Here is a 23,871-nt window from a genome sequence, read left to right on the forward strand (position 1 = left end):
TTAGTATTATAGGCACTTATGATTTCTGGAAAACGCGGATGGAATTGCAGAATCCAGTAATAAAAATGTAATTTAGTGTGTGGAATATCACTGGATTTTTTTGAGGAATATTTACCGGAATTTATTTAAGAAGAAAATGTCAATACGCTGTGTTTCTGATAAAACGAAAATAGTAATAATAATTAATTAGAGGTGCTTTTGATTATTACAATTAAATGAAAACATTAAAATCAGGAAATTTAAAACAGAAAAAAAGAATAATAATTATAACATTGATTTCATATGGCCATTGTATTTTTTTTAGTTTTAGTTTTAGTTTATTTTTATTAGTAGTAACTTTAAGTCCTTTTGTTATTTTCAGTTTTAGTCTTATTATGTTTAAATTTTTCTTATATGTTACCCGTAGAGGAATAATAATTTATATATATATATATATATATATATATATATATATATTTGTTTTTAATTTGTAATAAAAATTTTTTTTTACAATTTTAATTCATTATTCTAAAATAAATTTTACATTTGTATTTAGTAAAAAAAATATTGTTGATATTATGTAATATTGATATTATGCCTATGTATTATTTATTTAAGATTAACTTTGTTCTCCATCTCCATATTTTATTTATTTATTTATTTATTTTTGTAACTGTAGGCCGATTTATGAATATGCATTCTTTGTGTTTTTATTTGTTTGTTTGTTTTTTAATTGTGGCGATAGTGCTTTTAACATTTTAAAATGGCATAATTTATTTCATATTCTCGTACTGACTTCAGTTATCTTCTTAAATGCCCTCCCTAGGATGGCATCCTAGTAAGACTGCTGGTTTAATCTCCATTAAAGATGTCTATAAAAGTTATGAATTGGACTCAGGGCGCACGATGCAATCAGACGATGGAATATGAATGCGAGCTTGTTTTCCTTTGAGAAGCTCTCACCAGGGGAACAGCAGAATCCCAGACAGGAGAAACGAGGCTTTTATTCGGCACGGCTTTGTGCCGTACACTTGTTTCCTGTTTGAAAGGCTTCAGAATAGGTAAACAAGCTATGAAACTGTCTAAACCGGGATGTTTTATTGCGTTTTTCTTTGATGGGAACTCAAATTTCAAACTATGAACATCTGAGGACACAACCTCCATTTGCCATATGGCCGTATCACCACAATAAAGCCGGAGCATGTTGTTGACGGTTCTCAACATGACTTATTTTCAGGATAAATTGTGATTCTCAGAGCAGCCAGATGAGAACATGGACCCCTGCCTTCATGCTCTGGCATAGTCACAGTCTAGTTTATGGATGTCCTGGGCAAGAGGAAGAGGACAGAACAAGGATAGGCCACCTGAGAGAGAGTCTCAGAGGATGCACTTTCATTGGCTCGTGTTGACAGGCCGGTTCAGCTTTTATTATTTTTTCTGATATTATAGTGAAACAAACACTCTAATTAGGGGAAAATGTTTAATTGTGTTGAAAATAATATCCCAATGCAAAAAAAAAAAAAGTAATTACGCAAAAAAAATAGTAGATTTTTCTTCGTGCAAACTTCATTTCTTGCTTTTTTCTTTGGACTTTGGGGTGAAATGTGAGCTGGACCTGTTTTCGTGACACTCGTATTATATTATATTGCTACTTGAGATGTTTTGCATCGTAATGACACATTTGTTGTTTGAGCAAGCCCGGGGAAAGAGCATATTAGTATCACTGCATAAATAGCAATGGCAGATTGGGGTCAGTTATAAAGCACTGGCTCGCTTAGCTTGTCATGTATCTGCGATTTCCTTGAGGAAACACTTGAGGTCTGTGCGAAACGCAGAAGCTGCTCCTGCTGTCTTTTATTTATGTTCTACAGTCTATTCAGACCATTGTGTTCCAGTTCGTTTTTTGAAAAATGAAACCAGTGAACGTCCCCTGAGAATATGAAAGGCAATATCCTAACGAAGATATACGGCAGATTTCTTTAAGATGAGTTTGTGCTGCTTCTCTCCCAGAAAAATAGCGAAGCAATGTAATCTAATGCACTCACATGCGTCTCAATAATACTTAGGAGATGGTGAAAATATGATGATATTGTGCAACTTCACTTGTATGAAAAACACACTTTTTGGTTCATGTTTTGGGTTGTATGTTTTAGTATGACATGCTTTTTTTTCACGATTTATTAAGATTTTGCCATCTTTTGTGAATTATGACTTTTCATAAGAGCAAGTCAGACTAATGTGTGGGGAAAAAAATGGTTAGTTGTAGAATTGAGTTGTTTTTTCTTAAAAACATTTTGTGCAATTCTTTTTTTTTTTCATATGATTTTTTGATCTCGTACAAATGATAACTTATGATATAATTTGTATATAATTGATATCTATCTATCTATATATATATATCTATCTATATATATATATATATATATATATATATATATATATATATATATATTATTTATTTATTTATTTTATTATTATTATTTTTATTTATTTTTTAGAATTTTTATTTATTTATTTTTTAGATTAGTTAGATTTAGGTTTGGGTTGTCTTAGTTCTTCTGTATGATTTGTACACTTCTCTTACAATCTATGACTTTTTCTAAGACTAAGACTAAAAACAAAACATTTCTTTGGTTAGGTTTAGATTTGGGTTTTACATTTTTGTGTGATGTCTTATGATTTCACCATCTCACATGAATTATGACTTCTCATATAAGGCTAAGTTAGACTAATTTGTAGAACAAAACATTTTTTGGGGTTTAGGTTTAGGCTGTATGTTTCTTTTTTTCATAATTTTTTTAAGCGATTTCGTGCCATTTCCCCATCTTATATCGACAATGACTTCTAATGAAGACTACGTTACAAAAATAGAGTATGTGAGCGCTAAAAAATGATATGAGAAGATTATAGGCTATGCATAACCATACAGCCTTAAACTTAAATCCAACCCCGCAAAAAAGCTAAGTATATTTGTTATTAGATTACACTCCAAAATGCTAAAAGATAACACCCTAACCTTAAGTTGTACTGATTCCACAATTTATCCATGCGATATGATTCAGTGTTTTCACACTCCATGCATCCTGCGTTACTCCAGATGGCTGTCACAGTTGTTTTATTGCCTTAAATTAGCCTGTGAAATTACACTTCAGAAATAATCACGGGGCATTTTATTCAACCATATCTACGGCTAAACGCATCTGTTACTAACGCTGCATATTCACTTTCTTCATTTGCTGTGGAGCTCCAGTTCAGCCATGCGTTGGTTTTAATTGGGCCTGAAGGGCTGTACCTGCGTTCCTATTTCCAGTCTCTCTCTCTCTCTTCTCTACATCCTTCAACCTGTCTGCGGGCTCCGACGGTTCGGTGACCTGACTTGCTCTGTTACCATGGTTTCCTCCACTTGCACAGTCTCCTGTGGTCCTCTCGCTATATCTAGCTGGGCACAGTTACTTGAGAAACTGCCAACTGGCAGAGGCCATAATTACATAAGCACATGACCGTTGAAAAAGTTCCACTTTGATGTAATGCTGCTGAAGGGAACTAATGGATTTAAGCCATGGATTGTGGCTGCTAATCACATTTCGTGGTCTCTCCATCTTTGGCAAGCCGAACTGCTGCTCAGTTCCTCATTGTCTGGTCTACTTGAACTAAACGGCCTGTGTTAAAGCGCAACATTCCTCGATGGAATCGAGATCGTATTTTACAGCGGCTTTTTGAGTAGAGCTTCCAAATGAAGTTCTCCTGAAGTCACTCCCCGGTGCCAAATGCAGTCCATCAAAATCAAGCCTCCGTGTCACCAAAAAACCTGTGACGGGCAGCCGTCCCGGAGCTGACTGGCTGCCGAACAGGCCCGTTCTTGAAGAGGTCCATGCACTGCACGCTCTCCACCAGATTCCCAGAGCTCCAGAAATGGAACGGTTGATGTATTCTTGTAATTTTGGATGGGAAGTCGAGCCGCCTCAGCAATGGGTTTCAAAATCGAGTTAAGAAGCCCATCTGAAGTGTTGTGGAGATTAGTTTATGGGTCAGCGATAGGATTTGAGACGGTGCCTATGACCCGTTTATCGATTTTTCCCAGGGAAATGGCGGAAACGTGATCCTTACCAAGGCATTAAAGTAGCTCCTTGCTTTCATGCTTTCAAAAAAACGATTTAAGCTCCGATGTAGCCTCTCGTTGTTTACCGGTTCATCTGGCCAGATGAAAGTCATTGTGCAGTGAGCTGGCCAGCTGGGCAGAGGCCTGTTATCATTTCAGATGTGCCTGGTCTTCTGGATCCCTTACACCCGAGCGGACAGTTGAAATGCATGAAGAGGGAGGAATTATGGGTCAAAGATTTGGTCTTGGAGCGAAGGGGAGGAAAGCATTTGATTATGCAGAACTGGGGAGGATGATACCTACAATATGGATGTCATTACATTACTGGCAAGAACCTATTTATCATAATTTTCCAGCATTATGGAACATTAGTCCTGTAATTCCTGTCAAATCGTTGTCGCTTTGGCCTTCCTGTCACCAGTCCAAGCACCGCTGCCAAAAATCCAGCACTGTGGATCTTAATCTCTGAAAACGCTCTTTCCGATGCACCAGGCCAAGATGATGACGCCCTACTAGATCTGCTGTAACCATCTGCTCTTCTTGAACATTGATATGAATGACGAGCTTCTTGAAGAACATCGTCAGTTTTTATAGTATTTAAAGTTTAAGTCATAGTTTTTGTCTTCTGACAAAAATACCCTTATAGAATTCAGTCAGTGTGTATTAACATTAAACATAATGTGACAGTTTAATGTGGAAAGCTCCTAAAATAACATTATGATTAGACTATTATACTGTCGACACATATTCTTGTCTAATTCATGTGTGTTGGTATGATTTCCTTTGTTCTCAACCCGCTGACAGTTCAATTTAGAGGTAGACCTTCACACTTTCTTTTTTTCAAAAGAAAAATGGTACAAACAAATCACAATGGACTAATTCATATGAAATCCTCACCATGTAAAATACAGTAGTTACATTTTATCATGAGAATAATAAGTTTGTAGTGTTGTGAATTCTTCGTGCTTTTGTTTTTTTGTCGTTTCGGTGCATCGCAAGACAAAGAGCATATTCAGGATGCAATATTTTGACCAGTTAACATTTGCGTTTTGCATTATTTTGTTCAGATTTAAATTGTTATATTAAGTGTATGTCGTGTAATTTTGGTTGAGTTTATGGGGCTCAGGCAAAGCCCTTCAATTTGGAGATGTTCATTCATTGTTTGGCTTCAGCTCATGCAATTCAAGAGGGTCCTGACACTGTTGACTATGAGTGAATTATTTGAAACAGTCCTATTCTTTCTCGATTTTTAGTTTTCTTAAAGAAAAATTGTTAGCACACTGTCACTCAATGTTTTGCAATGTTGGATTTTCTCATCATACTTTTTGTCAGTATGTTGTAATTAAAAATGTAAAAATAATTATACAAATTTTTCTTGTTAACGCTGGTGATTTACGTCAATAATTTCATTGATGACAAAAGCTAAAAGGAAAGTTCATGGCGTGTTCACACCAAAAGCGAACTGAATTATTTGTGCGAGTAGATTACATACAAAGTCAATGCAAAGACGCGAACAGATGCAAATTCACTTCTGGCAATGTGATTGACGCAAATCCGGGGTATTCCCCTGAAATGAAATATTTAAAGTTAAACCATTTCAACTCAAGCGTAAACTTCGCATAAGACATTGTCACCCAAGCCAATTAGTGAAGAGCTTACTGACATATTCGGCTCAGAAAATAGAAGCGAATATGTTGTTGTTCGTGTGAATGATGCAAAAGACAACTTGCGAGTAAAGCTTTCTACACACTGCACGATTTTAGCAATCCTATAAGATCATTACAAATCACACTGTGCGACATGGATCCAATAAAAATATTACGTATGCAGACTGTACAATGATGGCATCTGGTTTGTTACGACGTAAGTTACGACACAGGTTACTATTTAAGAATAAAACATCATTAGCACACAATAGTGGTAAACACAAAGAGCATGACGGAGCACAGTTTGGCAGTTGCCAAATATCAATGTTTGCTGAAAAAAAAATGTGCGAGAGAGTAGGTTAAAAGAGCTTGAAGTAAGCAGTTTTAAGTTTTAAGCGCCATGTCGTGTTAATACGCAAATTTTTATGATTACATTTTTACTGGCTGGTCAGTAAACATGGGTCGTAGCAGCACTCATGCTGAATTTCAGACACTGTCAGAAAATTATCGCAGGCTATCATTTTTGCGAGACGCAAGAGCCTCTCTCATTGTACGACAAAAGACCACCGTTTAGGAGCCACGATCAAAGAAATCATTTTTTCTACCTTTCCAATCTTTCGTCTGTGACAGCCAAAATTCGTGCAGCTTGTAGAAGGTTTAGATAACAACTCCAGCCATTAAACACACCTGAACAAGCTCATCAAGGCCTTCACGATTACTAGAAACGTCCAAGCAGTTGAGTTAGAGATGGTTGGAGCTAAACTCTGCAGGGCTTTGGCCCTCCTTGAACTGAGTTTGAGAGCATCAGTTTAGATCGACAATTCAGGGTTGCCAAGAATTGTAATGATGAGACAGAATAAAGGACTTTTTTTACTATTTTTTTATAGGAAGGATCAGTGGTAGAAAACCTTTAAGCTCATAAATGACCTGGCCATTCTGCACTGAGCTGTTATCTTACTGTGCAGCCACATCAGGTTTTAGAGGTTCCCTCAGGGCAACGAGTTGGTAAAGTGATGTTTTATCTTTTCTATTATACAGTCTGTTGTAGTTTTTTTGCACTGTTTGCACTTAGCGGTTAAGGCCTTGAAATGTGTTTGGAAAGGTCTGGGCGGGTATAAGGGCAGAGATGAATAGAGGAAGTGGCTCTGAAATACGGTGTTTATGTTGAGTGGATAAATGCAAGGCAACATGGAAAAATGTGAAGAGCAAGACGGCATGTTCCCGCATTTGTTTATCACTTTAATACAAGGTTCGTCGAACATGGCTAGGCTCAGGAAAGACATAGCTCTTTGGATGTTAACAGAAGACACGTTAAATATGTTCTCCGTCATCGTAAAATAACACTTCCCTGCTCGATTAATGTCAAACGCAGGCTCATCTTAGAATAAGAGTGTCGCGTTCGATGCATATTTCATCTCTTCTTTAAACATATGTCAGGGAAGCCAGGCTCCTCGCTGCCAAGACCGGTGTCAGCTTCATCCCGCTGTTCTTCAGTCCTGAAATTACCTTTGGAAAGCGACATTTCCTCTGACTCAGACACATTTACACTACAGGTGTCACCACTGATCTCCATATCTGCTCTTTTAAGCTCACCTTTATCTTTTCCTTCACATCTACCTCGCTTTTCTCTCCACATTTGTGATACTTTTTAATTCAAATTGTACTTTTGATTCAGTTTTTAACTTTTTAACACCATTTTGTTTTGTTTTTCTCATTACTTCCAAACCATTTCTGGGGTTCCAGATTTGATTGGGGACGGTCCAGCATTAGTCTGGGTCGAATAGGGCCACCCTGTCCCTTGTGTGGACATCGCCCCAGAGTGAGCTGTCCCTGCTGACCATTGCTCCAATGCCTCAGACAGGCTTTTATGTCATTAATGAGCAGGAAGTCGAGACACTCATTAAGGAGGAACCAGCAAGGGCTTGAGCGTTTAGAAGTTTTTAATTGCTTTAAGAGTAACACGAGAGTTCAGCTCCTGGATCTTCGACATCATTAGTTGTTGTTTTCCCCCTTCTTTTCCCATGAATCAATCAAGGCAGTTGAAACTTCAGTTTGAGTAACCTCTGTACTTGCAGACTTGAGATTTCTAGTATGGTGATGGCAGATGCTTTCGGTCACTTTTAGATGTCCAAACAATCAGGGCTGTGTCATCGTTAACTAAAACTAAAATACATGTTAAATTGAAATTGAAATACAGCTAGATTTTACATTTTATACACACATACATACATACATTAAATTACTGGGGTATATTTTTAGCAATTGCCAAAAATGTTCCATGAAGATATTTAAGCATATTTCCTACTGTAAATATATCAAACCTTAACTTTTGATTGGTAATGTGCATTGCTAAGAACTTCATTTAGACAAATTTAAAAGCGATTTTCTCAGTTGTTTTTCACCAATATTCCAGATTTTCAAATTGTTGTATATCAGACAAATATTGTCCTATCATAACAAAACCATACATCAATACAAAGCTTTTTATTCAGCTTTTAAATGACGTATATACCTCAAGTTTGAAAAGTGTATATCACACACACACACACACACACATATATATAAACATATAAACATATACATAATTTGTTCAATATTCATTTAGTATTATTATTATTTTACACATAGCATTGTAGTATTTTTATAAAAGAATAAAATAAATAATAAAACATTTTATATGCATAAAATCATTGTATGCATGTATATAATTCTACATTAATTTCAAAAATAAAATAATTAACTTGGCAGGTTTCATGTATGATTTATAAAAGATGGAAATGCCACCACACTTACATAATTTTTCAACTTTTTTTTACATTTCAAATGTTACATTAAATGGCAAGCAAACGCTCATAGCAGCATTCACACCAAGACGCACATTCATCATCTGTCATTAAAAACTGCATGCGACACTGTGTGAAAATGATTTTGTACCGAATAAATGAACAGATGTCAGCCGTGCTGAAAAGGCTATCCACCCCCCGTCTATAACCCTCCGTCTATCACATTTTGGGAGCCTGGAGGGGCCGTACGCTAAGTTTGGCAGTTATGCAAATAGCAGTGTACTCTCCATAGTCATGACTTGTCTATTATATCGTTTTCACCCCCTGATTTCCTTTGTTAAATCAGTCCTCACTGAGAACATCGGGTTGTAAACCGGATTCCTGTCCCCTAAAAGTAACAAGCCCTCTGATTTAAACGAGAGAGGTGCTTATTTAGTTGTCGTGGTGTGCTGAAGTAATTACAGTGGTTGAAAATGAAGAAAAAGAGGGAAAATGAAAGGAAGTATCCCCCATTTTGTGCTATGCTTAACACAAACATCCATGCATCCTCTTGCAAACAGGCACGTCCATTTCAAAACTCGTGTGTGTTGAGCAAGCTAGCCGACTGGAGGTAAACAACCTCATTAGCAGAGTTGTTATTACAGCTGATCAGCACAATCCAGCACTCCCAGATAGCGCGGGTCCGCGTGGGGAATTAAGAAGACTCGGGACAGGTGCCTGGGCTGATACTGTTGTTCATTTAACTGTGCATTCATCTGTGTATTTGCTGTAAAGGCAATCAACAACAATTAGCCCTAGCCCTGTGGAATAGCAATGCTAGGGGAGATGCTAACGCTAACCTGTTGTCAACTTCAGAGCCTCTGGTAGTTTGGCTCTTTATTTGCACTGAATGGAACTTTTCCATTGCGCATAAGGTTCTTTATTGTGGAAAAGGGTTCTTTACACTGTGAAAAAAAGGTTATTTTAAAAACTGTTCATTGTTTCTTTGGGTAACCAAAAAAAATGGCTCTTCTATGGCATTGCTGTGTAAACCCCCATTTGTACACGCTTCAAAATAAAGGCTATATTCATCTGTGTTTCGATGAAGAACCTTTAACATCCATGAAACCTTTTGATTCTACAAAAAATTATTTTGGTTTAAAAAAATTTTTTTCTTCACAATAAAAAGTGTTCTTTTAATAACTGTTCACCCAAAATGGTTCTACTATGGCCTCCATTTGGAACCTTCATTTTAAAGAATAGGCCAAGCATTCCACTGCACAAAAGGTTCTTTATAGTGAAAAAAATATTCATTGGATTCAAACTTTAAGAGCTGTTCATTGAAAACCTCTTCAGGGAACCAAAAGTGGTTCTTATATGGAGTCACTGTGAAAACCTGCTTTTGGAAAATACATTTTTAAGGGTGTAGAAAGAACCATTCCATTCTTTAGTCATTATTCACACCAAGAAAAAATATTAAGAACTGTTTACTGAAAGATACTCTGAGAAACCAAAAAATGGTTCTTCTGTGGCATCACTTTTGAAGCGTTAATTGCTAGACTGATAAATGTTAAGTGAGTTAATGTAATGTGATTTGGACTGGTGGGTGATCTGGAAACTGGGCGAACACTCTGAGCCACGCTGTCCCCTGGTGGGGAGATCTGCTCTTTGCAGTTGATCCACCACAAAGAAGCCTTGACTTTACAACTCAGGGGATGCATTTGAATCGTTTTAATGCTCAAGTGGAGTATTTCTTCTCCAGCCAAAAGCAGTTTCTACATACACAAGGTTGAGGCTTGAGATTTCTGGGCTTTATCTTGTCCCTGGAACCTTTCAGAGAACTTTGGAAATGTACGGTTGTCAGGACTTCCCCGAATAGGTCGATGGGAACGGAAATATCAAAAGCGCTAGACTCGGCTGAACTTTACAAATATCACTGTGTCACAGTACGCCAGGAAATCTCCCCCTGCAAACTCGGCTTGACGGCTGTGGAGCTCTATTGGAGACGGTAAATGCCAGAAAGCTGGAGTACCCCATGTGGAGGGTTAGGGCAGTGATCAGAGCTGAGCAAACGCTTGGTGACCTGTTGACCAGTGCCAAAAATATGACTTGAGATCTCCAACGATCTGTCTATCTCTAATATAAATATGGACTTTACTGTTTCTCTTCTTTTTAATTTCCCCCATATATATATATATAACATGCAGTTCTTGCAGAAAACAAGCTCATTATTTTTGTTAGTGAACTCTGAAGCGTCTGTGAGAACTAGTAGAACTAGAAAATTGCTGCGCTTTGAAATGGAAAAAGATGCATTCAAGCAGGGAACTTCGTGCATACAGCTGAGAGAGCTCAATAATGTATAATCATTTTCATAAATGGTTCTTTGTTCTGTTATTCTGTTATGCTTAAAGCAATAAGAGACAACAAAAACAATACAAGCGAACCTGGAAAAATGCCTCGGGTTGAAATACAACAATAAATCAACAAGACAGAAAGGTGTCTAAAACACATTATAGTACTATTGTACCATACTATATTCAAACAATAATATAGCACTATTAGAGTTTTTATTAATCTTGTGAAATAGCTTTCATATATTTAGCTTTCATTAAAGTTTTAGTTTTTTATCCTCTCTATGCTATTTTTAAATATATTTTACATAGCTTTATTTTACTTTTAGTCATTTAAGTACTTCAACTTATTTACACATTTCGATTCATAGTTTTTAAATCAATTCTTTTAATAGGCATATTTATATTTTATTTAATTTTCACTTTTTCTTCACTTTTTTTTTTTTTTTTTGCTTTCGCTTGGTTTTGTTCCCCAACACTTTATTACCTTTGTTATGTTAAAAATATGAGCAACCTATAAACTTTCTTATGTTAAAAATATAATAATAAGCAGCTGAGGATTTATATACCACAGAGAAACCTTTAAAATAAAATGGTAAATAATAATAAAAAATGGTAGCACTTTAAAACTCTATTAACAATTAACAGTTATTACAGCATTTATTATCATAAAAATATATCTAGATCGATTTTAACTTAAATATACTGTGTTGTTGATAAATTTATGTTGATTAATAATGCACTAATGTTAGGGCTAGAGTTGTAATTTAGTATCAGTATCCTGACAGCAGTTCTGTGTTCCTCCAGCAGGGGGCTCTGATGTGACGACCATACAGGAGCTTATTAAAGGCTCCCCGTGTTTGAGTCGTGAAGTAAGGGCCTGGGTTTTACAATTACGTTGTGCTCCCTGTAGCCCACATTAAACTCCCAGTAACATAAGCTTTGAGTGTAGCTCAACAGGCATTAGGCAGCGAGACACCATGCCTGGAATGGATGGCATGCCTAATACAATGTGCTCAGAATACACACGTAAATGTCAGGTGCTGTAATGCAGTCCTTGGTTTCCATGTAATCAAACCCACCCAGTTTCCATCTTGGCACTTGTTAGCATTCGTGCCGGAAAAATAAAACATGATTTATTTATTGTCCCAACTGGTACGCTAATACCATGCGTGTCGTGAGCTCTGTGTCATTGTGTTTTGTCTCTTTGTCTGTCTTTTATAGTAAATCGGAGGTGGCGACCGTTGAGACGGAGCTTCTGAGGGACTATCGCTTTGGACAACAGCAGCTGATTGAAATATGGGGCCATGCTTGCGCTATCGCCATCACAAAGGTTTGTAAAGAGAACACAAATTACACTATTGTGAAGTGGAAGATAACATCCTAGATCTGAATCCTCAATCGAATCCAGTGTTTACTGTACACAAGCATCGCTGTGATTTACACAACTCTCTGCATTTACTGCTCCCAGCGTCTGTCGGCATTTGCCGAACTTCAACCAATCCTCTTAAGAGACGAGGCCCTGCTGCATTTGATGATGAAAACAGCGGGAAATCTTTGATCTCGCTGTTTCTGCCGAGGGTTTGACCGCATCTGCTGCTTTGAGGGGGTTTCTCATGAAAAGGGGTTAAAGAATGATCCAGAATAGCAATCTGGCACTTTCGCTTCAAAACAGACAACAACGGGGAAGAAAAAAAGATTTTGTATCTGACATAAAGTCGTAATGTCAGATAGGAAGTCACAATTACAAGACAAATTCACTGTTATGAAGAACATTATGATGTTGTGAGATTAAAAGCTGTAGTTATGTAGTATAATGACCATTTTTGAGATATAAATGTGCAGTTATGAGAAATAGTCGCAAGAAATATTGCAATTATAAGTAACAAAACATTGTAGTTATGAGAAATGGTTGCAGTTTTTAATAAAAAGTTGCAATTGTTAAATATTAATTCACATTGTGAGAGACTATAAAGCCAAAATCTCTGAGACATAAATTTGCATTTGCGAGAGTCAATTATAAGAAATGTTACAATTGAGTTACAAAAAGTCGTTATTATAATAAAGTTGCACATCTATGAAAAAGCCTTGATTGTGAAATCTTAATTCACATCGTGAGTTACTGTATATAGCCACAGTCGCTGAGATATAAATTAGCGATTACGAGAAATAGTCACAATTATAAGATATGTCACAATTACAAAAAAGTCGTAGAGTTAAAAGTAAAGTTGTAATAACGAAATATAATAGTTGCAAATCTATATAAAAAAAAAGCCTTGTGTAAAGTATTAAGTAACCTTGTGTGATATAAAGTTACAATTACTAAGATATCTAAATTAGCAATTTTAAGAAATGCTGCAAAACAGTGATTATGTGAAATAGTTGCAGTTCTGAGGAAAAAAGTCGCAATTGCGAGAAATATAGTGTCACACTAAGAGATATAGTCAGAGTTTCTGAGATATAAATGTGCACTTGCAAGAAATGTCGCAATTAAGTCTCAGAAGGTCAGAATTACGAGAAACGCTTAAAAAAGGCGCACTTGTAAAATATGAAGTCACTTTGTGAGGTCTATTCACAGTTTCTAAGATATACATTTGTGATAACGAGAAATCGTAACAATTACAGGAAATGCAACAATTATGAGTCGCAGAAAAGTAATACTTCTTAAAAAATACATGTAGTGAAATATGAAGTCACATAGAAAGATATAAAGTTGCAATTATGGGGACCAAGAAATTCATAGAAAGCCAACATTTTGAGAAATACAGTCTGTTTTTGTATATATATATATATATATATATATATATATATATATATATATATATAAAGAAACACAACACTTACAGCAATTATTTCTTTATTGTTTTTGTCAGAAATAAGCTTCTATACAAAAAGGGTTACAAAAAGGTGATTTAGCTTTTTTTTGGGGGGGGGGGGGGGGGGGTCATGCTATATCTTGCCTTGAGCAGTAAAATCAGCACCAGTCGGGTTCATTCACCTCCAAACTGCGCTTTGACTTCTCCTTAAAAATCCCTTGTGACAAATCCAATGCACCGTCACTGAAGGTGTTGAAAGTCTTTTGTCTGTGGCCGGCCTGCAGTCTCGGGCCTTACGTCTCAGAGCGACCCGAGCGTTTCGATAGAGCCAGGCCAACTCAAACCAGACTACTGCGGTCACCATCCATCTGGATTCAGTCAGGCTGACAGGCAGCGCAGGGCTCCTCTTGACCTACCTGAGAGTCGGTTAAAGCCCCAAATTGTTTCCTGATTTAACTTGCGTGAATTTTCAGCCCTTGTTAAGAAGCGTTTTACAAACTGAACCTTCCTCCCCTCCGAGGCTCCCGGTCACCAGCAGCTGCCGCGGTTAGCGTCAACAAAACTTCCTGTGCTGTGACCTCTGTGAGGTCGCCATAAATTGCAGCTAAAGAAAACACGCCGGCCGGTAGCTCTGAGACAAGCATTACATCAGTATACGCTTGTGTGTGTGTGTGAGGGGGGACCGAATCTTGGTCGTATTTTACCACATTGTGATTTCACAACCAAACTATCCTCGGCAGTGGATGCCAAGATCAACGTCATCCGTCTACATCGGGGGGATAAGTGCTTTGGTGTTAAGCTACGTCAAGGCTGATGTCTGTGATCACTCGCTGCTTTAGATATCAGGAAGTTATTTTTATCACCATGGCTCATGAAACGTTCTTTGTGTTTTCAGTGAAAAATGCAGACTGACATTACCTCTCGTAAAACACTGTCTGTGATCATTCCTGTATTTTCCCATTCCTACGTGATAAAACAGAATAAATGGGAAAAGAAAAGGATTACAATTAATAAAACTGATGTTTTCTTTCAAGTGTAGATTTTGACAAGCAGGCTGTGAGTTTTGCAGCGCCACACCAGGTATTCGCTTTGAACTTTTCATTTAGTTTTTATTTCTATTTTATTTATAATTCATCTTTTTAGTTTTTGTCGTCAGTTTTTGTCAGTTTTCACTCTAATGTTCTAAGGTTTATTTCAGTATTAGTTTTTTGTCTGTTTTTAGAATTTTTCTACATTTTAATTTGAGCATTTTAGGACTGCCAAAGTTAATGTTTTAAGAACTAATCGTTGCATTTTGAGAATAAAAAAAGACAGATTTTTATTATGAAGATTTGTTTTCTAACCGAACAGTTCTCTGTGTCTGTTTTTTATTTCTACATTTTAATGAATTAATTTTTTTTCTTTTCTTTTTTTAGTTGTCTGTTTACAGTAGTTTAGTTGTCATTATTTTTCTCTGTTGTTGATGTTTCTGTGTGTGTGTGTGTATGTACATAGAATGTAGAATTGTATGTAGTTGTAATATTTTAGGGCTGTCAGTTAATATCTGGTTTCCAGTTATGCAGTTTTATTTCAATTAATTTTATTTTATTAAATGTGTAGTTTTCTTCAAAACTGGTAACACTATGCCACTCTTGTGAAATCTCATTACTTCAAAATCCTGCTCGACATCGCATACGCAAACAGTTTCACATTAAATAAATGTAGACAGAAGAAATTACACTGTATCTGGTTCGGACATGCTGTGTGTTGCTAAGTTTATCCTTGGTTTGTCCTCTTATCATTATATGACATTTCTTTGTACTTTGATTCTTCTGCCTTAAATTTACATTCTGCATCCTGTTTGCAAATCCTCCGTTATGAATCTAAAAGATATTTTCAAAACACTTCTAAATTAAACACAGCTCTGGTGTTAATGTGTGTCAGGTTTAGGGTATAAAGTGCAAGAGCAGTTAGTCAAGACCCTCTCTAGAGAGCTCATTTGCTGGAAGCATGGAAGTGAAATCTAGGGGTTCAGTGGCTCTGAACAAGAGAAGATCAGAGCGGCCGTCTCCAGAGTCCTGGCAGGAGTTGACACAATGGAGGATTCCAGCACAGCTGCAGCAGACCTGTAAAAGAAATGAACAATGCATCCACTGGCAGCGGCTCCCAGGAACACTCCATTCCATGTCATTTTCCAGAGGAGAAGAAGAAAAAATGGACAGAACACAGACAAAGGGAATGGATGTTATTTCATACAGCTTCATGTGATTTAAAAAATATATATTCATTATCATTAGCTGATTATGTTAACTGATTTTAGGGTGCATTCTGGGAATTTATTGCTCATGAATGTTGTGGTGCACTTGATTTTGGCAATGGGACAGCTCTAGAAAGGGTATACTGTTTTAACCAGGGAGCATATTGACACACCTCATAGATACACCAATGTCTAATGGTGCAATTAATCTAAAGTGCAACAGTGTTGCAAAAGTAATTTTGAAACACAAATGACCTCGAAAAATACTTGGCAGAATACTTTCTGTAAAAATAAAAATACAAAAGGATTCGTGCAAGGTTACGCAAATCAGATAATCGTTTACGTTGCACTTTGTAAAGTCAAAATAAGGTGTTAATTGAGCCTATAAATATTTTTTTCTGGTGTTACGGTGTATGATTTATTGCACATTTCTCAAAAGGATTGAAAAAAGAAAAACTTTTTAAACGTTTAGTCTTTTTAAATTTAAATTAAATTAAAATTAAACATTTGTGCATTTAGCAGACGCTTTTATCCAAAGCGACTTACAGTGCATTCAGGCTATCAATTTTTACATATCATGTGTTCCCGGGGAATCAAACCCTGAACCTTGCGCTTGATAGTGCAGTGCTCTACCAATTGAGCTACAGGAACACTAAATAATAATAAATAACTAAATAATTGCAAGTATACTCAAAAAGACAGGCGTTTTAAAAAATAACTGTGTGTATATTTCTCCATTCAAGTGCTTGAAGAGTTAGACCTTGTTCATCAAAACATAATAGTTTTGCTCCGCCCCTGAAACAAGTTTTCTTTTTGATGACATCATCAAGCCCTCTTAGCTTTTAGCCCCTCCCCTCCGGTCACACAGAAACCACTTTTCAAAATCCAATTTTAACCATTTTAAAAAAAACTGCTACAGTCACGCATCTGAAATGTAGTTAACAGCTTTGCTACCTTTTAGTTAGTCACTCCCAGACACTGCCCATTATAATCAACTTCATCGACAAGCTCGCTTTTGGCCAATAGGAAAGTTTCCTACTTGGATTCCCCTTTAAAATGACAACAGATGGAGACAGATGTTCATTTTCCACACTCAGACACGCATTCAACTCTTGTTCACCCGGCGCTGTGACTAAGACAACCAGCGATGATAATGTAATCTAAACTTCATCAGCTCGCTAATGGAACATCCATGTCAGCTGATCATTTCTCTCCAAAGTGCCATTAGCTTCATTAGCGTCTCGCTTCCTCTCTTTCTCGGAAGTCTGCAATTACTCCCACGCTTGTGCCGGGGTCCATATTTCAGAAGCGGTTAATTGGAGATGAATATAACATGCACATTACCTTAACTGTTGCTTTTACTTCATTAGTCTGTTCATAACATCATCTTTAGGGCAAGATCAGGTAAATGAGGAACAAATATATTTACAACTTGACTGCAAAGGCTTTAAAATATAAAATATTTCAGTCTTCAATTCCAGCATATGCGTAGAAAACTTATAAGACCTTTGTAGTTTGAGTTTCCTAAAGAAGGTAAGAGAATAAACACTTTCTCTGTGGTTCTACCAAAACGTTGTTTGTTTATATTTCACAACCAGCCAGGCATAGCAACAGCTCAACCAATGGCGTGCATCTGGGGGCGTGGTTATCCGTTTGGCTGACCAATAGCAGATGGAAACCTATTTGAAAACAATTCAGTTCTGTTTAGTAACAGAAATTACACGCCTCACCTTTACAGACTTAGTTTTGTGAGTGTGTACACGCTTCGGAAAATTTGAACAGCACTGGTCCAGTTTAGAAACCGGTCAGAAAGTGTGTTATTTTAAGGCTGCATCCTGTGGAAGTGTCTACACAGCTCTTTAATACTGTTGCAACTGTTGCTGGGTTATTCTGATGAACTGTACCTCTGAAAATGCAGAAAGGACTGAAATGAGATGTCTACCTCTCTAATGAACTGTCTCTCTCTCCCTCTGTCTTTTTCCAGGCTTTTCCTTTGAGCTCCCTGAGTAAAAAGCAGCCCACCCTGCTGGTTGTTTGTGGTCCTGAGCAGAATGGCTCCATTGGTTTGGTGTGTGCCCGCCATCTGCGCATGTTTGTAAGTATAGAGCACTGTGCCGAAGGGCACGGAGAAACAATGGATACCAATGGGGTGCTCTATTGTTATTTAAAGTCAACAAGAAATCATAATTGAGTCTATTTACTTTCTTAATGCGCTTTCCTGGTATTATTGTGTATGGTTCATTGCATATTCAGGGCTCAATGTTAAGTTTTTTTTTCTTCTTTTCAGTCGGGCCAGTCGGTATAGATTTTTACTTTAGTTTGTAATTGTTCATCAAAACATAATTGCTTGCTTGGCGTATGAAACAAATTTTTATTCTGATGACATTATCAAGTTCTCTTAGTTTTTAGCCCCTCCCCTCCGGTCACATAGAAACTACTTTTCAAAATCTAATTTGATAAATAAAATCAAGCCCTGCCCTTAATGTTTGTTATTGAATATACTGTTTCAGCCAGAAATACGCCACATTACAAAAGTAAAATGGATGTGCGGATGCTTTTGTTGATGTTGATGTTAAATGCATCTTTATTGAAGGAAACATTGCATCTCATTTGTATGGAAGCCTATTTCCACAATGAAATGAATTGCGAGATAAAAATTAGCGATTTTATTAGAAACTATTTTATTTGTATCTCAAAATTCTGAAATTATATCTCACAATTCTAACTTTTTCCTCCAAGTTTATTTTTCTCCCTTGCAATTGCAGGTATATATATCACAATGCAGACTTTTCTAAGAATTGTAAGTGTATATCTTGCAATTTTGAGTCTATATGTCTGAAAGTTTTTCAAATTACTTCACAAGTCTTTTTAAATTACCTTAATTTCGTATTCTTTGTGGCAAAGGGCTATTTGCTTATCGACTAACGGACAAAAAGTTAGATGTGATGTAAAACTATGCCCTGACAGTTAGGGAATATACTCGTCATTTGGGATTCAAATTCAGCTTACAGCATTTCCAATTCCAGATTTTAGTAGTAAAAAAAAAAAACAATAAGAAAAAAATGATCCACCATTTTCTTCTGTGATGCTAGATTTATGGCGCATCAGTATTTGTCTAATAAACGTATGCTCTGTTAAAGTTATCCTTCCTTTCTGATAGAGTGAAGTTTGGCCAGTCCAGATTTGGCCAGTTTACAATATGAGATTCTTAGAATGAATAAAAAACTTGGAGTGAAAAAAACGAACAATAGAGGGTCATCACATGATGGCAGCTGTTTTATACATTCCCACCGTACAACTGCATGGATTCTTGTGTTCGTACCAACATTGTGTAAGAAATACATTAAGTTTAACTGCAGGATTGTAATGAACTTACCCGGCAACTTATCCAGACTGTATGGACTTTATCCTGCATCCCGAGCAAATTAAGTGTACAAAACCATACATTTTAGTCCACATTAATCACTTCTAACATTCTTCTGAAATGAAATTATGAGGTAATTATGTTTTGTGATTTATGAACTCAAAAATCCCCCTGCAGATCCACAGGGGGACAAAATATTACATAAAAAAACAGAAATCTAATCACGAACTGTCTAGTTCATGAGTGGCAATTTTCATATCTGTTTTTCACAAGTAACGGACATATTTAATAATCATCTTCCTCATCTCTCTTTAATGTAGGAATATGAGCCCACCATTTTCTATCCCAAACGTTCTCCTCAGAGTTTGCACCAAGACTTTACCGTTCAGTGCGAGAAAATGGACATCCCTTTCCTGTCCTACCTTCCAACAGAGGTAAGTGTCAATCTTGAACACTGAAGCTCAGCCCATCGGGAGAGAGATGTCAATGTGATGTTCACTCTTCTGGACATCTGTCAGTCTTAATCTAATCCTGTCTAACCCCACGACCAGGTCCAGCTGTTAAATGATGCCTACAATCTGGTGATCGACGCCATCCTGGGACCAGAAACCGACCACAAGGAGGTCAAAGAGCCCTACGCTGGGATGCTGGTGACTCTCAAACAGGTCAAAATACCCATCGTTAGTGTGGACGTGCCCTCAGGTATTTGCTCATTAAACACATTTTTGTGTTTTTGCCCTTGGCATTCGTTAGTGTGCAGTACCACAATTAAAACATTCAGTAAATACAGTAGCTACTTGCTAGAAAAAGAAAAGGTTTCATGAAAAAGGTCTCAATCTGTTCAAAGGAAGGTTTAGGTTATTTTTGCCAAGACATGAAAGCATTAGCTTTAGCATTCTTCGCTAACACACACATCAAAAACAAATCGTAAGTGCCTGTTTTTACACACTGAACATCATTTGTGTAATTCTTCACAGCTAAGCATGTGCACTGTAAAGTCGGATTGGCCACATATGTTAGCATACAACAAAATTTTCATTTGCATGATTATGCACTAAATGTTGTTGTTCAAGTGTTGGGAAAACTTATTTAGTTTGGTCATGGAAGTGGCACAGAAATTACTTTGGCTTTAACATTAGCTAATAGCTAATAGCTATTAGCTGCATTGGCTAATAGCTGCTAGATCATAAATACTAGATTGCAAATCACATACTAGATAAAACGAGACATTTTTACAGGTATTTAAAATAGTAAAAATATCAGGGAGAAATTGATTGCTAACAAGTTCAAGACTTATAGCTACTAGCTACCCTTGTTAATAGCTACTACCTACTTAATTACGTAGAATAAGTCAAACTGAACACTAGAAAAAAAAAAAAAAAAGATTGAGAAATTTTTTGTAAGCATGAAAAACAGTCATCATATTAAGAAATGGATTACTAACACATTCAAAACTAATAGCTACTAGCTACTTAATTACATAGCATAAGTAAACCGAATATTTGATAAACATTTTAAAAAATAAAAGGTTGTTGAGAATTTTTTTGTAAGCATGCAAAATAGTTGTCATACTGTATTAAGACATTGATTAAACCTGCTTACAAGTTCAAGATTAATAGCTACTAGCTACTTAATTACGTAGAATAAGTCAAATTGAATACTAGAAAAATTTGAAAAATAAAAGATTGTCGATACATTTTTGTAAGTATGCAAAATAGTCATCATATTGTTGAGAAATTGATTACTGACACGTTCTAAACTTAATAGCTACTAGCTATTTAATTGTGTAGAATAAGTAAACGGAATACTAGATAAACTTAAAAAAACAAAAACAAGTGTAGATATATTTTTGTAAGCATGCAAAATAGTTGGGATATTATTGAAAAATGGGTTACTAATGCCTCAAAGGAGTTTCAACTGATGAAATCTGATTTATGCAGCCAACTTTTCTGATAAATGAGCTGACCAGAGACCTTAATGTGCAAATGTGTTGCACCGGACCTGAAGTGTTTGCGAAACAGTCAAATGATCAAACTGAAGAAAACTCACAGCCGTTACGTCATCGGGAGACCATATTTGAAAACTGCATCTAATGGCTGACACACTGTAATTTTTGTGCTCTCTTTCCACATGACAGTAGTGTGATGAATGATCTCTACGAGCCAGTTTTCCACATCATATCTGGAAGAATATAGAAACATTGCTATATTTCAGTTAATAACCAGTGGCTTGTGATGGCGAGAAAGGATTCACTCTGTCTATCTCTTTCCTAAAGGTTGGGATGTTGACGAACCAGCAAAAGATGGGATAAATCCAGAAGTTCTCATTTCTCTGACAGCTCCCAAAAAGTGCGCAACGGGGTTCTCGGGAAAGCATTTTCTGGCGGGACGATTCCTGCCCTATGACATTCAGAAAAAATATGAACTTAATCTGCCAGAATTCCCCGGCACGGAATGTGTTATAGAACTGTAGCCATTTATGCAGACTTGTATTTTGAATAACAAGGATGTTTTTCCCCTTTTTGTATTTTCTAGATTGTTCTGTGGCATTCAGTTACTGACAAATATGACTAGATACCTTGGATAGTTAAGGTGAGTTTTCTGTGGAAGCTTGTTTCTGTTACAGAATGACTTTTGTCTTGAAATTTTGAGTATATATCTCACAGTCCGGCTGTATAAACTCGGAATTCTAAGAAAAGAAAAAACGAAAAAAGATTTCTCACACTTTAGAGTTTACATCACACGATACTGATTCCGATTTTTTTTTGTGTGTGTGTGTTACGGGATTAAAAAATACTAAATTATAAATTTGTGTCTTTTTATCTTACAAATCTGACCTTTTTTTCACATAATAATGAATTGACTTTTCTTCTCAGAATCATTCGTTTTACGAGTTATAACCTCATAATTCTGTTTTTTATATCTCGCAATTCTCACTTTTTTTCTCACAATTACAAGAAAATCGGAATCGCCTTTAAATTTTTTCTTTAAATTAATCTTGTGGCAGAAACAAGCAATGAGACCTAAGAAATGGGTTTAGAATCATTTATTATTATTATTTTTATTTATTTTTTGCAAATGTTTGACATTTACAGTGTGTCTAACTGTTGAGTCCTCAAAAATCGCCAAGTCTTTTTAATGTCAGATATATTCAAAGTGCATTACCCTGATAGTGCCTCCAGTCTAATGTGCACCACACCTACAAACCCAACGCATCTCTGCTGGAGTTTTACTCCAATTACAAAATTTATTTATCTGTACTTTATTGGAAAGGTTGTGTAGTATAATAATAATCCCAGGATGGCAAACGTGTGTAAATCCTTTTGTTTTTACTATACATTGCTCAATGTACATGTGTTTTCTTAGTTGAATGAATGAATAAATTAAGGTATTCTAAAAAATAAGTTTATTCATTGAGATGCCAAAGTCGGGTGTTTAAAGAAACGTGGGATGTTGAAAACCCACGGATGTTATTATTTAGCCAAACCTTGGAAAATGTGCTCCATTAGCCAATATTTGGGAACAAGAGGTAGCAACGATATTCTTTAGACCATACAGTATATTATTTCTTCCCAGAGATTTATTCAAAAGTCAGGAAAAAGCGTGGGTGATATAAAGGAATGTCTCTGTCTAAAGCAACAACAGTTACAGTATGTGGACAGGAATACCGATTCATCACTAACACATTATAGGCCATTTTAGGACATTGTGTAAACTCAGATATAATCATCAAAAGGTGGACATGAACTCATCCGGAGATCATATTTCTTATTCTGCCAATAAACATTTTACATTTCTGTCCACCTCATAGAAGGCCAAAAAGTATGTTTATTGTCTTTAAACACGCATAGAGAGCTCCACAAAGGTAACGGGCAAAAGAAGCCATATGCACTCAATATGGTGACAAAGGAAAATATGAAAATCTGTTTAGACTGCAAACGAATTGGGGGGAAATATGTGCTTTTCTTGGCTGTTTATTCTGTTTTGATACCGCAATTCCCTGTAATCTTCGATTTTTCTGACTTCTGATCCTGATTTTTTTTGTCAGACCCATTTAGTGAAATATTTGCTGTGCTTCAAAAAAGGCTTTCAAAACAGCTGTGCAAAAATGACTCGAAATGTTGGACGACACCATGGACTGGCGAGTGAACGCATCTCCCCGTCATGGATGTGCTGGTCGTGCATGATCCTAGACAGTGGAACAGGACTGTACATGTAGCATGCATGGGAATATTTACAAATGGTTAAACACAATTTGCTCATGAACCATGAGTTAGACTTCAACGTTTGGACTTAACAATAAACGTTTTGTGTGGCACTCTGGTTTGAAACCTATATTTCTCTACTTCATCAAACAGTTGAAAATGACATTAAAATGGGATGCACAATATTCATACCATATCTGGAATTCTGAAGAATTAAAAACAATTATTGGACGTTTCATTATGCATATTAACTTCTCCTGATTTTACATTTAGATTATCTTTACTGTAATATGACACCCAAAAATGAAAATGTACTGGTGCGGTACATTTGGTGTGGATAACTTGTGGATTAGTGAGATATGTTTCTTTCTGACGGCACCCATTCACTGCAGAGGATCTATTGGTGAGCAAGTG

At 36.4% G+C, this 23,871-nt stretch overlaps 1 protein-coding gene across 1 annotated transcript in view; it reads left to right on the forward strand.

Annotated features, from left to right (window-relative positions):
• LOC113081492 (yjeF N-terminal domain-containing protein 3-like) overlaps positions 1-22,235 on the forward strand; it is a 31,654-nt gene extending 9,419 nt beyond the window's left edge. The window contains exons 2-6 of the mRNA XM_026253554.1: positions 12,062-12,170; positions 17,874-17,984; positions 19,574-19,687; positions 19,805-19,955; positions 21,529-22,235. Coding sequence (XP_026109339.1) covers positions 12,062-12,170; positions 17,874-17,984; positions 19,574-19,687; positions 19,805-19,955; positions 21,529-21,725 — 682 coding nt within the window. The 3' untranslated portion in view covers positions 21,726-22,235. The remainder of the gene's footprint in view (positions 1-12,061; positions 12,171-17,873; positions 17,985-19,573; positions 19,688-19,804; positions 19,956-21,528) is intronic.
• The last annotated feature ends 1,636 nt before the right edge of the window (positions 22,236-23,871 follow it).

Source organism: Carassius auratus, unplaced genomic scaffold (genome assembly GCF_003368295.1).
Source record: "Carassius auratus strain Wakin unplaced genomic scaffold, ASM336829v1 scaf_tig00034501, whole genome shotgun sequence".
NCBI lineage: Eukaryota > Metazoa > Chordata > Actinopteri > Cypriniformes > Cyprinidae > Carassius > Carassius auratus.